The sequence below is a fragment of the Schistocerca americana genome, chromosome 9 (assembly GCF_021461395.2).
Source record: "Schistocerca americana isolate TAMUIC-IGC-003095 chromosome 9, iqSchAmer2.1, whole genome shotgun sequence".
Lineage (NCBI taxonomy): Eukaryota > Metazoa > Arthropoda > Insecta > Orthoptera > Acrididae > Schistocerca > Schistocerca americana.
In genome coordinates, this window is record NC_060127.1 from 80,239,360 (window position 1) to 80,257,707 (window position 18,348).

Below are 18,348 nucleotides of genomic sequence, written 5' to 3' on the forward strand. Positions count from 1 at the left end.
CTTGTGGTGTTACCTAACCCATTTGATTGTATCTATTCTCCCAAATACTTAAACTTATCAACTCTTGTGATGCTTCAGTGTTGTATTTGAATATATTTTTCTCTATTTTTCTGTGTTTCAGTGCAATGTATGCCATTTTCACAGACAATATTAGTAATGTGGTTTCAGCTGCAACAGCGGGAAGTGTTTCTATCATTATCTTTACATCTGTTTTAGTCATTAGAAATTATTCAGGATGGCTACTCAAAATTGGGAAGAAATTTCCCTGTGATTTTATGTATGGGGTGCAAGATGATGTCATAAGATGTTTCAGATTAGCAGTGAGAGGGAAAGGGGTGATCTCACAATAACGACTTTTTTTTCCTCTAGACTGAAGTATATCCATGAGCAGTAGTTTGACCACAGTTTTTTTAACATTGAAAATTTATGTGGAATAATATTAACATAATTAACACACTTTGAAATATTAAGTATTTTAAAATTTGTGATTTTAATTAAAACTCAATAAAACCAAATTCCAATGTTAGATTAAAAACACAGAATTCCCTGAGATTTTATGAAATTCCTGACATTTCCTGAGTTTTCCCTGATTTTTCCAGGTAAAATATAATTCCCAGAGAATTTCAGGTTTTCCAGAAGGATTGCCACCCTGTTATTGCACTATCGTCGAAATGAGACATTTCACCTCAAATCTTGCTGCTCTTGTCCTAGACTAATTCCCTTGATGTGTTTCTCTTGTCGTTCTTTATCCCACCTTCTTATGACCATGTCTAAGACCACACTGAAGAGAACCGGTAAGAGCCCATCGCTCTGCCAAACACCTGTTTTAATTCTGAAGGGTTCAGAAACATCTCCCAGGAATTTAACTTTTGAATTTGTGTCTGTGATTGTGTGTTTGACTAGCTGTCTGGTGGTTCTGTTGATAATTACATCTTCCAGTGTTAGGAATATTTACTGTCTTTCTGTCGGTCCATCCACAGAATCATATGCTTTTTTTGAAATCCATGAATGCAACAAATGTTGCAAGATTCCACATTTTTCTGATCCTGAGGATTATTTTGAAGTTAAAAATTTGCTCTTGGCAAAATCCATTTTTTCTGAACCCTGCTTGGAACTCACCAATTGTGCATTCTGACTTTTATCTTCCATCTTATTCAGTAGAGCTTTGGATATAATTTTTTTGGTCACTGGAAGTAGGTATACGCCTTGGTAATTGTTGGTGTCCATCCTGTCGCCCTCCTCACGTAGAGGATATATTACAGCTTGGTTCCAGTTGTCCGGCATTTTTTCTTTCTCCCAGCAATCTTCAACAATCTCATAAATGGTTTTAGCTGCCGACTTCCCTCCCCATTTCCACATCTCAGCTAACGTCTCATTTTCAGCTGGCACTCTGTTGTTTTTCAGCTGGCCTACGTATCATTCAATTTGATGCTGTGGCGGTGGTTCTGAAGGTAGGTTTCCATTTGATGCTGTTTGGAAATTAGTTGTTGTGTTGGTTCCTCACAATTTAGATGATTTTTGAAGTATTTTGCTAGTAACTCACATTTGTCTATATTATTGATAATCAGTTTGTCTGCTGAATCTTTGAAGTGTAGGCTCACTGGTTCGTTTTGCTGGATGCACTTTTGGTTGACTGAACAATCCCATCACCTACATCGCACACAGCTTTTCCCCAAGCCAATTCTCCGTGCAGGATATTATGCACTCACTCACTCAGTTGAGATGCCTACAGTCTCAGCAATTTTATGTTGTTGTTTTTTTTTTTTTTTTTCAGCAGCCTTGCATTACCATCTCACAGATTTTGTCATTGGCTTCCATTGTTGCGATCCCAATAAGACAACTGGAATGCACTTCATCTTCTGTGCTTGTTCAAGCACATTTAAATTCATTAATCCAAAAGTAAATGGTCTTCAATGACAGTGTAGAGTCTGCTTGAACTTCACCCAATTTTGTTTTCTGCAATACTCCAACCCTTCAAATTAAAATGTTATGCTACTTGAAACAAGCAAACTTCCGAGCTATGACGACGCAACAAAAATGTTCCTTTTTTCCATCAGTATGGCCACTAATATTCATAAAATTAACACAACTTTAAATATTATGTATTTTAAAGTTTTTTTTTATTTATAATACTCGATAAAATTCAATTTTAATGCTAGGTTAATAATGCAGAATTCCCCAAGATTCTATGAAATTCCTCAAATTTCCTAATTTTTCCAGGTAAAATGAAATTCCCAGAGAATTTGAGATTTTCAAGGTTTTTCAGAAGCATTGCCACCATCTTCATGGAAATTTACCATATTTACCAAGCCACCCTCATATCTTCTAAAAGAGTTGCAGGGTCAGTATCCTATCTAGTTTATCATCATCATCATCATCATCATCATCATCATCTGAATATATTAGGCTTTGACCTGTTATCACTACTTACCAGTCCAAGTTCTTCCACCTGCTTTTGGGGACCCTTATGTTTTTCATCCTGCTGGTTGGTATTCGTACAGTGCTTTTAGTAGTCTGTCATCCTCCATCCCACTGATGAGGTTTTCCCAAATTTCCTTTTGTATTCATCTATTGTTTTTTTCTTCTTCTTTTTTTTATTCAGAGGTATTAATCCTAGTTCTGCTGTTAGTTCTTTAATTATGTTTCTATCTTTTTTCGTATATTGTGCTACTCATCTAAATTTGTACTGTGTGCAGTTATTCGGGTTTGCTACTCATCTAGATTTGTACTGTGTGCAGTTATTCGGGTTTTGCTACCACACATACAAAAACATATACAAGCAATAAACAAATTACTCACAACAGTTGGTTTGATGGCAGGTCGGACAAACTGGAACTCCGCGAGTTGCCTCTCACGCTTTGTCTGGCCTTTAGACTTTGGTGGCGGGACGAAGTTGAATGTTCCAGATCCGGGTGGCACGGGCTGTGGCGGTACATACGGCTGAGCTGGTGCCGGAGCTGCCACAGGTGCAGGAGCGGCTATGGGAGTGACTGGCACAGCGGGGGCGACAGCTGGGTGGGGAGGCGCCACAGGTGCTGCAATCGGCTGCGACGGACCGACCGGGTAACTTCCCTGTATGAACAGCGTCTTGCTTAATAAATGAGGAAACAGAAAATAAAGTGTCTTTTACAAAATTAAAAGAACAGTAAGTATGTCCCTTTAATTGTGGCAAACCTTTTATTTCAATGTAACAGATCAACATAACCCCTTTGTTGGCACATTTTTTGTAGCGATTCTGTGAAGTTAATTTTTTTCGTATCTTACCAAATTTGTGATTGTTGTTTACTGATGATTTTACTTTTGTGATTAGCTCTGATAACTATGGTACAATGTATGTCTTCCACAGTTCTTTTGTGTGCTGTTAAACTATTGTGGTACGTGTGTTGCCATTATATATGGCGGGGAAGCGAAGAGGAAATCACCACATTGCATTTTGAGTTTTTATACTGTACTTACCACAAGGTGAAAACAATCAAAGAAACTTTGTTTATCACAGATTAAAGAAAAATCCAACATGGAATAATGACAATGTTACAAAAAGGATAGGTAACTACTCACCGTATAATAGAGACGTTAGCAACCTATCCTTTTCCTAACATTGCCACAATAAAGAAATGAATTTACACAAGACACAATAATACGTGCTTTAGAAACAAAGTAATTTGTTCTGACTCCACAACTGACAACAGCAGTCATCTCACAACAAACAGAAAATTATTGTCAGATCTACAAACAAAAAATGATTGTTGAAGCAATTTTTACACACCTGGTATACAGTCTCAGGCACATGCAGAGATCAAAAAGACATATTCCCACAAATGCTGTAAAGCAACTAAGTTGGTGGTAAATATTCTTCTGAAAGTCCAAAAAGAAATGTAAATTTTGTGATAAGTATACTGCTAGGTTTTGTGATAAGTATACTGCTAGGTTTTGTGGAAGAGCTACTTTGGTGGTAAGCATACTTCCCTATGACCTTTAAAACGACATTATTTGGTGATTTGTATACTTTTCATAACCCTAAAAGCTATATTTCATGACAAACAGAAACTACTGCCAGTGCAATGGACTACCACTGGATACCAGGGGAGTACAAAAGTGGTAGGCCATATTCCCTTAAATGGAGTAAAGAAAAACAGCTATAGGTAAGTGTACTACGTGTACTTTTACAGGATTAACAAAATAATTAATGGTATCAAAAGGAACACCCAACAGACAAAATTATAGCAAGCTACAGATATCTGCATTGCAGATTATTCCTGTATAGCTTGGCAAATTTTGAAAAAATACATAATGTAGCCTAAAGTACAATGTTCTATATTTTCATTTAGAATAAAAATTCTGAGATGTGAAGATGCAGATGATTAAAAGTTTTTGTATTTGGCCAGATTATTGGTGTTGGGTCTATCAATCTACATGCCCGTCTTCAGCAGTCCTACAGAAGATATACAATGGGACATACAAAACACAAGACTATATGCTACGAGACATGTACGCAATTTCTTTTTGTGTTGCCCGCACTTATGTATAATTTTTAATTGTGCCCTCAGCCAATTTCCGTAGGTTTTTGTGGAAATTTTACTTAAACGTTTAACTGTTTTTTAGCACATTATCATTGTGGTACAGATAAGACAGCATACTTTACAAGGTCAGCAATGTACTTTGATATCAAAGATGTCTGTGTTCTAGGTTCATGCATACTGTTTCCTTTGACTTGAGTCACATATGTAACTGTTTTATTTAAATACTTTTTTGTTCCACTTATTAATAGTAATAAGATATAATTAGTATAAAAACAAACTATATAAAATATAATTTGTATACATTCTGTTGAGTGTATTGTAGTCGATTATTTCATGTATGTAAAACACACTCGATTTTCTTGCCACATCAATTCAGGATAAAATCTTGAGCTTTTAACCGTAGCCTCCACTGTCATCATCAGGAGCAACTGACTGTTCACTGCTGCTGTGGTGGCCTCATATAGCCCTGGGAAGGCTTCTGATTGGTTGGTCATTACATACTGCTGTTGCAGATGGTGTCAATGTCTGCGTTGGCAGTGCCACCACTTCCATGGGAACATAAACACTGCAAGGAATGTCTCTGCTGCTTCTCTGCATCAAGCACTCATTCCATGCACCATCAAACTGTATTTTATGTTTGTTAGTGAGGCTGTGCTCCGCAATTGGCGATTTCTATAGTTCTCTATTCTTAATATGCCATTGGCGTTCTGCACAACAGTCGGAACTGATATGAACGGTCTGACCTATATATTTGCTTCCACATTCACAGGGGATATTATAAATTCCAGGGACCCTGAGGCTGAGGCTGTCCTTAACAGGGCACATTATCTCCGTAATTTTCTTAGGACGACAAAAAGTCGGCCTTATACCCTGTCTACACAGGACTCTTCCTACTTTACTGCATATAGCGCAACAATAATTGATGCGGCAAGAAAACCATGAATGTTTAACGTATTACTGCCATTGCGAAAGACTTCATTCTCAGATTATTTCATCTCTGCTCAATTTCTTTTAAGAGGAATTTGTAAAATTTTCAATAAAATTCTTGTTTCTTAAGTTTGTTTGTTCATTTAGAATACTGTATTTATCTGAGTATAAGATGACCCTGAATATAAGACAACCCCCCCTGCCCCTTTTTAAAGAGGCTCCCCATGAAAAAATTATTTTTAGCATATTCTGACTAATCAAAATTACAAACTTTTATCGATGCAAAGTATCTGCTTGAAAAGTTAACACACCATCTATCCTAAACTTGTGCCATTTATTGGTTGTTTACATTTTGATAATATAAGGATAAATAGAAAAAAAAAAAAAAAATTATTTACACAAATTTTATCTACACTGCCTTTCTTGTGCACTTAGCCTGTTGTCTGGGGTATCATTACTTTTAATCATCATCGTAGTCATCCCAACAGGACAGTTATGAAAGTAACGACTTTGCTGTCACAAATATTTGGCTGTTTCTTCTGAATATGCTGGGATTTCTGAGGTGGTTATTACAGAGGGAACTGAGAACACAACTTGCCCCCCCCCCCCCCCCCCCTCCCCCTTGAACACACAGTGGGTTTTGCTTCTATACTGACTTGAGAATGTCACAATGTCTCTTACTCTCAAACTGGCTGCTGCTCTCTCACTGGGTGTGTGGAACCAGCACCTGACAAACACCCTTCATTTCTATCCTACCTCATGGTGAGATTCAGCAAAATTTCTGCACAAAAGACGTGAGTACATCACTGGTACAAAGCTAAACTTTTAGCACCTTCTGCAGAAATTTATGCTGTTGTTGAGTATTTGTTCAATTTTAAAGCCAATTTGACTCCGGGTACAAATGATTTCAGAAAAACTGCGGTTCAAACACGGTCGATGTTCATAAAAAAGCAAAAGTATGTAGTACACATTACCATGCTTGGCTGCATGAGAAAATTTGCTGCCCACTTGCTACTCCCATCCCAGCATTAACCATAGTTCTCAGCCAAGCTGGTGTCACTGTCCCCCCGCCAACATTCTGTAATGCTGTGCTTGAGCAATAGTGAACCACGGATGCAGGTCATATGTAACAACAGCACCTAACACATTAATCAAAGACCACAATCACCATTCAGTCTAGTTCTTGAACTTCCACTCATCTTGAAGATAATATCTTCCAAAGGGGCTTTCCACTGTGATTTATTCTTGTAACAACAATTGCAGTCAGTTTAATGTGATTTATTTCATTTGTTAGGAATTTAATTTTGGATTAATTTTCTTTCTCATTTCACGCAACAGTCATCAACGTGTTCTAAAGCTGATTAAAAGTTGCTACGAGGCGTGTTTTTTTAAGTAAGGTTCGTTTTGTTGTAGACACTAGTAGTTCACGCACATACTGCAACGAGTGCGTGTGTTGTGTACCGGCGGCATGCCTTGGGAACAACTGTGCTCAGTTTCATATCTGTAGCTAACATGTACGGTTCTGTTCTGTGCTTTCAAAATGTTTTAAGACTCTCAACTCACCTGCCGCATGTGAGGTTCACTTCAGTGATACGGTTTTTGTCAGCAAGGAACCTGTCTGCTGCAGAAATTCACCAACAGATTTGCGAAGTGTACGGTGTACTGTTGTGAGTGAAAGCAAAATGCGTATGTGGGTACGAGAATTCAAAGATAGCCGTGACAACGTCCATGATGAGGACCACTCTGGTCACCCTTCTTTGATTACAAACGATTTGGTGGCTTCATTGAAGCGCGGATTCGTGAGAACAGGCGCTTCACAATAACAGGTCTCTCAAAAGAATTTCCTGACATGTCGAGATCAGTGCTTTACAACATTGTTTCTGAACACCTGAAGTTTAGGAAACTGTGCTCCCATTAGGTCCTGAAACTCCTAACAGAGGACCACAAAAACCTAAGATTTGAGTGTGGGATGAAGTTCTTGACTCGTTATCATGAAGAAGATGACGACTTCTTGAGTCAGATTGTAACTGGAGACGAAACACGGGTTTCGCATATCACGCCCGAATCGAAGCAACAGAGCATGGAATGGAAACACATACACTTGCCTGTAAAGGTGAAGGCCAAACAGGCTCTGTCCCAGCACAAAATCATGGTGTAGGTGTTTTGGGATAGGCATGGTGTTTTGTTGATCGACTTCATGCGATGAGGAACCACTATCAATGCAGAAGCATACTGCAAAACCCTGAGAAAACTACGCAGAGCGATTCAAAACAAAAGACATGGCATGTTGACAAAGGGAACTGTCCTTCTCCATGACAATGCAAGACCTCGCACTGCAGGTCAGACCCGCCATTTATTGGACAGTTTTGGCTGGGAAGTTTTAGACTACTCACCCTACAGTCCTGATCTTGGACCAAGCGATTACCATCTGTTCCTCCACCTCAAACGATACCTCAGTGGCAACCGTTACAATGACGACGACGATGTGAAAACGGCAGTGAACACTCTGTTATCGGAGCACGTGGCAAGTTTTTATGAAGAGGGTATTTTAAAATTGATTGAGAGGTATGATATGTGTTTGAACAAACTTGACAGCTATGTCGAAAAATAGAGTGACGTATGTACTTTCTGAAAATAAATTTTCTTTTTTGAAATGACCTTTTTGTACTGACGTTCAAACAGACCTTACTTAAGAAACATGCCTCGTATTAATTAAATGTATTTCCCCTGTATTATAATATGCGAACAGTGACTAAATTTTCCATTTGCAACCCAGCTGGTAAATCATCACAGTGTCTCGTAATCAGTAAAATATTGCCTTGCGTTCAGTATCAAGTAATGGTTTTTTAGGACAAGATTTTCATCTTTGAATGTTATTTTTACATAAAAAGCAATCTAAATATCTGTAAAGGGTAGCCATAGATGTATGAGAAATTTTAGGCAAACCTGTTCAAATGCAACAGAAGCTTGTTAAGTTTATAGAATTTAATTTTATATCTTCCTGTGTTTCACAAAACTGTCAGGGCTAGTTCATAATTTCTTGTGTATCTCTTGCGCTAGTACCTTGTATCAAATGTCAAGTGACTGTTCGAGCAAGGTCAGTACCATATCGAGCGGTTCTGCACATCGAGAACTCTCGAGTCTCTTCCAATACAAAAATTGTTTGCTAAGCCCTGCTTTTTGGGATTGCTCAAAATAATTTTTACAAAACCTCAATAGCAAAAGCTTCGTCTTTATATGCAAGATAATCACTATATTAATCTATTAAACAATGTAAAAATGTTGGCCTCTGCAGCAATAGTATCGCATAGGTTTCAAATCACGAAACTGAGAAAAACACATCTCATAACTGCGTAAATATGGTATTAATCAGATCTGTTTGGTGTGGGTAAAGTTTTCTGTTTCTTTGAGGATGATGAGCTCTATCTTTTATCAGCAGTGTATAAAAACTATAAGCATTGTAAAATGCCTCTTACTTCACAATTTTGCTCTCAATGAATAAAAGTAAATTAAAAGACAAAACCACACTCAACCATATGCAAAATAAAGAGAAGAACAAATACATTGTCTGATCTTACTGAGGGCAAGTACTTGACAAATCCTGCAAGCAAACCTAAAAAACAGATTCAGTCACAGAACACAATAAGAGCACACATATACGTCACTCCCTTTGGAGTTTATAGACTAAAATGCAACAACTGTGAAACAAATATGGTATTTACCTGACAACAGAACAACCCTGAATATTAGGTGACCACCTTCCTTCTCTTCTTTCTTTCTTTAAGGGACTCTTCAACAATTTTTTATTTTTATTTTTAATATATTCTGAATAATCATGCACACAAACTGTTTTACTGATATGAAGTATGCCAAGATTGACTAAAAAAGTTAACACAATTTTGGAAACCGTCATGGTGTTTTATTTCACTTACAAACATCACCTAAGCCATGGAAACCGATATGGACAAAGCTTTGGCAAAATAAATCACATCTACATCTACGTGATTACTCTGCTATTCACAATAAAGTGCCTGGCAGAGGGTTTAATGAACCACCTTCAAGCTGTCTCTCTACTGTTCCACTCTTGAATGACACGCAGGAAAAACGAGCACTTAATTTTTTCTGTGCAAGCCCTGATTTCTCTTATTTTATCATGATGATCATTTCTCCCTATGTAGGTGGGTCCCAACATAATGTTTTCACAATCGGAGGAGAAAACTGGTGTTTTAAATTTCATGAGAAGATCCCGTCACCCACAAAAAATGCCTTTGTTTTAATGATTGCCACTCCAATTCACATATCATGTCTGTGACACCATCTCCCCGATAATACAAAACGAGCTGCCCTTCTGTGTACTTTTTCGATGTCATCCGTCAGTCCCACCTGATGCGGATCCCACACCACACAGCAATACTCCAGAATAGGGTGGACAAGTGTGGTGTAAGCAGTCTATTTAGTAGACCTGTTGCACCTTCTAAGTGTTCTGTCAATGAATCACAGTCTTTGGTTTGCTCTACCCACAATATTATCTATGTGATCATTCCAATTTAGGTTATTTGTAATTCCTAAGTATTTAGTTGAATTTACAGCCTTCAGATTTGTGTGACTTATCGCGTAATCGAAATTTAGCTGATTTCTTTTAGTACTCACGTAATAGCTTCACACTTTTCCTTATTCAGGGTCAATTGCCACTTTTTGCACCATACAGATATCTTATCTAAATCATTTTGCAAGTAGTTTTGATCATCTGATGACTTTACAAGACAGTAAATGACAGCATCATCTGCAAACAAGCTAAGGCGGCTACTCAGATTGTCTCCTATGTAGTTAACATAGATCAGGAACAATAGAGGGCTATAACACTTCCTTGGGGAATGCCAGATATTACTTCTGTTTTACTCGATGACTTTCCGTCTATTACTACAAACTGTGACCTTTCTGACAGGAAATCACGAATTCAGTGGCACAACTGAGGCGATACTTCGCAGGCACGGAGTTTGGTTAGAAGACGCTTGTAAGGAACAGTGTCGAAATCTAAAAATATGGAATCAATTTGACATCCCCTGTCGATAGCACTTATTACTTCATGAGTATAAAGAGCTAGTTGTGTTTCACAAGAATGTATTTTCTGCAACCGTCCTGACTATATTTCAATAAATCCTTTTCTTAGAGGTATTTCATAATGTTTGAATACAGTATATGTTCCAAAATGCTACTGCAAATCGACGTTAGTGATATAGGCCTGGAATTCAGCGGATTACTCCTACTTCCCTTTTTGGGTATTGGTGTGACTTGAGTAATTTTCCAGTCTTTAGATACGGATCTTTCTGTGAGCGAGTGGTTGTATATAATTGCTAAATATGGAGCTATTTTATCAGCATACTCTGAAAGGAACCTGACTGGTATACAATCTGGACCGGAGCCCTTGCCTTTATTAAATGATTTAAGCTGCTTCGTTGCTCCGAGTATATCTACTTCTATGTTTCTCATCTTGGCAGTTGTTCTTGATTGGGATTCAGGAATATTTACTTGGTCTTCTTTGCTGAAGGAGTTTCGGAAAACCGTGTTTAATAACTCTGCTTTAGTGGTGCTGTCATCAGTGACTTCCCCATTGTTATTGCGCAGTGGAGGTATTGACTGCGTCTTACCACTGGTGTGTTTTATGTATAACCAGAATCTCTTTGGGTTTTCTGCCAGATTTCGAGACAGAATTTCATTGTGGAAATTATTAAAAGCATCTCGCACTGAAGTACACACCATATTTTGAACTTCTGTAAAACTTTGCCAATCTTGGGGATTCTGCATTCTTTTAAATTTAGCATGCTTTTTCCTTTGCTTCTGCAACAGCAATCTGACACGTTTTGTGTACCATGGGGGACCAGTACCATCACTTATTAATTTACGTGGTATGTACCTCTCAATTGCTGTCGACACTCTCTCTCTGTAAACATTCCACAACTTTTCTACACTTACACGATCAGATCGGAAGGAGTGAAGACTGTCTCTTAAAAAGGCATTAAGAGCATTTTTATCAGCTTTTTTAACCAGATATACTTTGTGTTTCTTTTTGATGGTTGTAGGTGTTACGGTATTCAGCCTAGCAGCAACTGCCTTGTGGTTGCTAATCCCTGTATTTGTCACAATACTCACTATTTGTCCAGGATTATTTGTTGCTAAAAGGTCAAGTATGCTTTTGCAATCATTTATGCTTCGACTGGGCTCATGAACGAATTGTTCTAAATAATTTTCTAAGAAAGCACTCAGTACAATGACGTTTTATGCCTGCCGCCAGCTTTAAACGTATAATTTTTCCAGCATACCGAGGGTAGGTTAAAGTCACCACCGACTATAACTGTATGAGCGGGTTACCTATTTGAAATGAGACTCAAGTTTTCTTTGAACTGTTCAGCAACTATATCTTCTGAGTCGGGGTGTCGATTGTCAGGTATAATCTCCACCCATAATATTTCACACGAACTACCTACTTCAATTTCCCTACCATGCAGACTACCTCTGACAGCAATAAATACCCCACCACCAACTGTATTTATCTATCCATTCTGAACACTTTAGCCAGCTCTCTGAAGCTACAACTATTTGAGCTTCAGTGCTTTCTATTAGGGCTTGGAGCTCTAGTTCTTTCCCAACACAGCTACAACAATTTACAACTACAATACCAATCGTTTCTTCAACTACCTTACTGTGTTTTACCTGCCCACTTTCAGACGGATGTCCCTTCTGTGGTTCCCTGAGACCCTCTAACCTAAAAAACTGCCCAGTCCCATCCACACAGCCCCCGCTACCCGTGTAGCTGCCTCCTGTGTGTAGTGGACTCCTGACCTATGAAGCGGAACCCGGTAACCCACCACCTGATGGCGCAAGGCAAGGAATCTGCAGCCTACACAGTCACAGAACCGCCTGAGCCTCTGATTCAGACCCTCCACTTGGCTCTGCACCTAAGGACCACAGTCGGTTCTATAGACGATGCTGCAGATGGTGAAGCAAAACTGGCAGTCTTTACTATTTCCGCTAACCGCCCGAAACCAGACAGAATCTGCTCAGATCCAAAGCGACACACGCCATTAGTACTGACATGAGCCACCACCTGCAGTTAGCTGTACCCTGTACTCTTCATGGCATCCGGAAGCACCCTTTCCGCATCCGGAATTACCCCCACCCCCTCCCCAGAATTCACACTGGCTTCCTTCCCCTCCTTGGCAGACATGTTCCTAAGGGGCCCCATTATGCGCCTAACGTTGAGCTCCCAACTACCAGCAAACCCACCCTCTGTGAACGCCCAGACCTTCCAGGCCGAGCAGCTTCCTCTGGGTTAGGGTGGACGACTGCATCTGGCTCAGAGACATCATCAGCCACAGTTAACACCTGAAACTTGTTCATCAAACGAACCGGGGAGGCCCTACGATCGGCCACTCAGAAAGTTTTTTGGTGCCTCCAGACTTTGGAATTATCTCCCACTCAACCACGGGTGAGGGGTCAACCTCATTGCAGGCAGTACCTGGGGCGGCCACAGCAGTGGATCGATTGGAGGACACGTGGGACATGCTCAACGTCCCTCGCATCCCCGTGTTCGATCCCCCACAGTGACACCCCTTGGCAGCAGCCTGGAGCTGTGAGCAAAATGTCGCCAACTCAGCTCGCATCTGTACACAACAATCACAGTTCCTATGCATTACTACAGTCGCTCCTGTTTGAAGCTCGTAAAAATCTGTAACAAGTGAACGGTGTACTCGTCTTATTAGTAGCAGGAACTAGCGGTATTGCTCCCTCGCTGACGGTCTAACTGACACTCTCAATGGTGCTGTAAAGCATGCTGCCTCATTGGTAACACAATGAAGACATACTGAAGACCAGTTAAGAATTGAAGTTTAAGGAGCACTCAAATGAAAAGGTGACACATGAAAAAAGTAAGCACATTACTCATTATTTCAAAAGTAATCGCCATCAGGTTAATAAATTTATCCCACTGTGAGACAAGATGGTCACTCTTCATGAAAAAAGGTCAGCAGTTGCCTACAGACCCATGGTTATATCCAGGCACGCATCTCCTCATTCGAAGCAAATCAACATTCTCAAATGTCTTTCTTCAGGGCTGTCAAGAATATGGAAATCGCTTGGGGGTGATCACGAGTGTATGGAGGATGTGTAATGATTTCCCAGCAAAGCTTCTGTAGCATAGACTGAACAACCCTAGCAGCATGTGGGATGTGTAAAGGCTTCGCAGTGAAACTTCTGCAGTGTGCTCTGAATGGTCTTGGCAACATGTGGGTGGACGTACATGTTGCAAACTCTGTTTCAACTACACTGCAGAAGTTTGGATGGGAAGCCCTTACACATCCTCCATATCATCCAGATTTCATTTTGTTTCAGACAAAGAGATGCACATGTGAGTACAATCATGGTTTTGTAGACAACTGCAAACATTTTTCCATGAAGGAGATGACCATCTTGTCTCACACTGGGATAAATATATGAACAGTTTTTGCAATTACTTTTGAATTAATAAGTCATTTACTAATCACCTGTCTCATTTTTATTTGAATGCCCCTTATAAAATAGCCAAAAACATCAACAGAAATTCTGTGAGGGCACACTAATAAATTACACATAAGTACTGGGCAACACAAAGAAACACTGTAAACAAGTTCCACAGCATATAGTATTACTTACTGTACATTTTGCTGTGTATCTTCAGGAGGACTGCTGAAGATGGGGAATGCAACCGATACCAGTGGAATCGAAACAAAAACAATCAACCAACCTCGTGTATATACAGTCATTCATCAAGAGCGTGAAAACCTCTGCAAGTGACTAGATAGTAATGGCTGTGAATTATAATTTGAGCAGACAGATGACAGGGATGTAGTAAACAAAGTGTGTTAGGTAGACGAACAGAGGAAAGATGATGTTACCAATGTAGTAAACAAAGTGTGTTAGGTAGACGAACAGAGGAAAGATGATGTTACCAATATCACATGATATGTGCTACTGAAATGCATTCATCTGCTATTAAGAGCATGCACGACACAACTTGTTTGACTATACCAATTTTTTGGCTCTCTGTAAAAGAACAATCACCAGGAAAAGGTTCAATGAAAAACAAACAGAAAAAATTGGACACAATTTCCCAAAAGTTTACTGAATCAAGTGATATGAAATATTTTATTTTTAGGGTAATTTTGTAAGCAAGTTGTCAGTTGCTGAGTAGTAATACGCGACTAATGCAGTGGGCTTTGAACTGAGACAAGAAACACGGTTTGAAAATATAGTAAATAGCAGTTTCTGGTGAAAAAAAGTGGTCTTTTGGATTATCCATATTTTCTGATTATCAGTGGAGTCTCAGGTCCACATTAACGCCAGTAATCGGGATCTTGCTGTACATCCTTTTAATGATAACCTACAATGCCTTTCAAAGTGTAGCTTAACACCTTAAAAGAATATTAAATTATATCAAACTGAAAATTCAAAGGGCAAAATGATCAAATTATGATAAACTCACTGGACAGTACTTGAGGCACAATACACTACCTGACAAGAAACTGAAGCAGTTACAAGGCATGGTCCAATGTCAATGTAGCTCTGTGTGTGTGTGTGTGTGTGTGTGTGTGTGTGTGTGTGTGCGCGCGCGCGCGTGTATCTGGTCACCGAGACATTAGTGTGAGTCCACTATAATGCTCCTCAAACCACGTAGCATGGTTCTGGCTCTGAGACATGGACAATTATACTGCTGAAAGATGACATTGCCTTTGGGGAAGACATCAAGCATTAAGGGATGCAGGTGGTTCGCAGCTGTCAGCATGTCTCCAATTACTACCACACGTCCCATGCAAGTGCAGGATAATGGATCTCATAGCATAATACTGCTCCCACCAGGCCAGTGGCCTGGGTGTGCTGCACATTTTGAGCTGCCGTTCACCTCAATGACGTCTTTTGTTGAGATGACCATCGGCCTAGTTTAGCAAAAATGTGATTCACCCAAAAAGCCGACATGTTTCCATCAATCGACGGGCGAATTGGACTGCCTTGTGCCCACTGAAATCTTAACTGATGATGTCGTTCGGTTAACATGTGAACACACAAGGGTGGTCTGCTGTGAAGTTTCGTGTTCAACAATGTATGATGAACGGTGTGCACTGAAACACTTGTGTGTGCACCAGTATTGTGCTCTTTTCGCAAAGATGCCACAGATCATCATCCATCCTACTTTGCAGAGCAGACAAGGCTCCGAACCCCATGTTCTGTGAAGAGTCGCGGATGTCCAACCATTTAGTGCCTAGTGGTAGTTTCACTGTCCTTCCTCTTTGCGTAGATGCTCACGTCCGTGGTATGTGAACATTCAACCAGCTTTGCCATTTTCGAGATACTCATTTACAGGCTCTGTGTAATGATAATCTGCACTTTGTCAAAGTCTCTTATCTCAATGGATTTTCACATCTGCAGCCCGATTTTTCACTATGGTGGCCACCTGTCTGTGTCTGCTCTGCTTACATACTTTTGTTACTGTGTTAGGTGTCTGCAATGCCACTAGGCAGCATCCAAACTTGTGGTGAGGAATGGTCATAATGTTTTGTCTGTTCAGTGTATATAAGAAGACGTACATAACATTACCCTACATTTTGAAATTATTAGTCCCTTCCTCCGGGAGGAGAAGGGAGAACAGGCAGCCATGAGAGGGACCAGCTTGTAGTGAGGATGACATTACACCAAGATGGTGCAGAAGGCATCAGACACACTAAGAGCCTAGAGAGAGTGCAATGGTAAGAGAAGATTGCTGCCTCTTTATCGAGATATCCGATTGGAATGGAAAAATAAAATGATAAAAATAATTGTTCATTGTAAACAAAATTCTATAAGGTGACATAAACATGAAGTTAACAATCATCTCTCATTCAAAAGATAGGCCCTACTGGTTGTTCAATGCAGTGTTAAAATTGGTAAAAGCAACAGCACATAATGTTGCCGATAGATTGTGATGTAACATTGGTAACTTGAAGAAAAAAAATATGAAACTGAATTTTCTAATTGCTGAAGAAACTTATTTATTTTACAAAACTGAAAATGGATCTGGTGAAATCTGAGTGAGAGTCGAACAAAAAAAATGCTCAAAGTGACTGGCAGAAGGGAAACTAACAATGTATGAAATGATTGATGTGAAATTTAACATCATGTGATTGAGAAAATATATAATATGCAATTTATCCTACAAGAAACATCGAGTGTAAGGTCGCAAGTTCAATCTTTAGTAAGAATCATTTGCGAGTGTTGTGTTAGCAATTAAGACATGAACAATATTAGCTGCTAATGACTCATCATGTGCATCAGGAGGGCAACAGAAAATGAGTGTCTGGGAGGCAACGTCGACATTCAAGAAATGTTCAAAACAAACTATTAACTTGCATCATGAAAACCAAATGAAAAATGGCACATGACAGGTTCACAAATGGCACATGACAGGTTCACACCACCAAGATCAAAGGCAAACTCCTTGAGATTTAGAAACCATGCAAGACGTTCAGCTAGGTAGAATGCATATAGAATCATACTGGTGTAATGGGGTAGTGAGAACTGATGGAAAGGGATGGCATACAACCAAATGTGAAACTGTCTGTTGTGGAGCTCATCATGAAACTGGCTACCCTTTAAAGTGTAGCTGCATAAGGTGCGATAATATGTTTTACAGATGTGGAAAAAAACAAATATCCAGAGGTTCCAGGTAGTATGAACTGCAATGTCACAAACTTTTCAGGCGGGATAGTTTGCTCGAAGGGAGTATTATTTTTATATGCACACCATGAATCAATCAAAAGTAAGTTATTTTGACCAGCTATTGGCAAAAGCAGTGATCGTTCCATAGTTTTAGTTCTCTTACAACAATTTTCCCACTCTTGCTAGCTGTGACGTAAACATTTCTTACTGCCCTTGCAAGATCACGCACATGATAAAGAATCATAGGGGAAAGAGCACCTCCACCTTCCTGCAGCACAATAAGTAATTTTACAGCCAATTTACCATCCAGCTTAACAGTTGGCATAGTTGTATACAAATGCGTTACAGCATTGATGTTGGTTGATCTTGATACAACTCTCTAACTTCCAGGGTTCCTTTCATATGCATTTCTGGTTCAAATCGCAGTTGGTTGTAGCTGAAAACAAATACCTTGCTGAACAATGGGACAAGTCTGTTTATCTCATGTACAAATTTTTGGGCCGATTCCACAGTTTGCTGTGCATTATCAAGTTGACACTTCGTTTGAAATTTTGTTATCTTATGTCATTCAATTCTGCAACACTGTCTGAAGTCATGCAACCATCCACTGCTTTCCTTGTAATCTATTCTGTGTGCAATTTGATGTGCATAACTTAGTAGGTCATTATCAGGCACATTATGTAAATTGTACCTAGCCTCTATGAAAGGTGCAAACACCAGTTTTTGTAATTTTTTTCCCCTTCCATGCTGTGGGTGATCTGTGTATGTGTACGTAATTATATTTAGTACCTCCTCCTTTGACTAAGATTTTCCTTTACTACACTTCATTGCAGACTGAATTTGTGGCTCCCTGTCCGACAAGGATGATGAACTACATGGTTCGATGTGTGTTTCAATGTCACTCGATACCTGTTTCAATGTCACTTTCACTCGTTAAGCATGTACTGTCATCACTGTACTCCTCATGTACATTCTCCGCACAGTCAAGCATATATGATGCCACACATTCCACTGACTCATCTTGCAGAAACATTTATATTTCATATGCCAGTTCTTTCACATTCTGCAAAATTCCTTGCATTCCTTTCTGATGAAATGTAAACTTCGGCAGCCGTTGTTGCAGATATAATGCAAGGTTTACTTTGTTTATCATTGCCCCTGCTCTGGTTTGTATCAC

The 18,348-nt window shown here is 39.4% G+C and overlaps 1 protein-coding gene across 3 annotated transcripts in view; it reads right to left on the bottom strand.

The window, feature by feature from the left end:
* LOC124550613 overlaps positions 1–18,348 on the bottom strand; it is a 176,391-nt gene that overhangs the window by 44,099 nt on the left and 113,944 nt on the right. For all 3 annotated transcript variants that reach the window (XM_047125334.1, XM_047125332.1, XM_047125333.1), the window contains exon 6: positions 2,800–3,072. In XM_047125334.1, the coding sequence (XP_046981290.1) occupies positions 2,800–3,072 (273 nt within the window). The remainder of the gene's footprint in view (positions 1–2,799; positions 3,073–18,348) is intronic.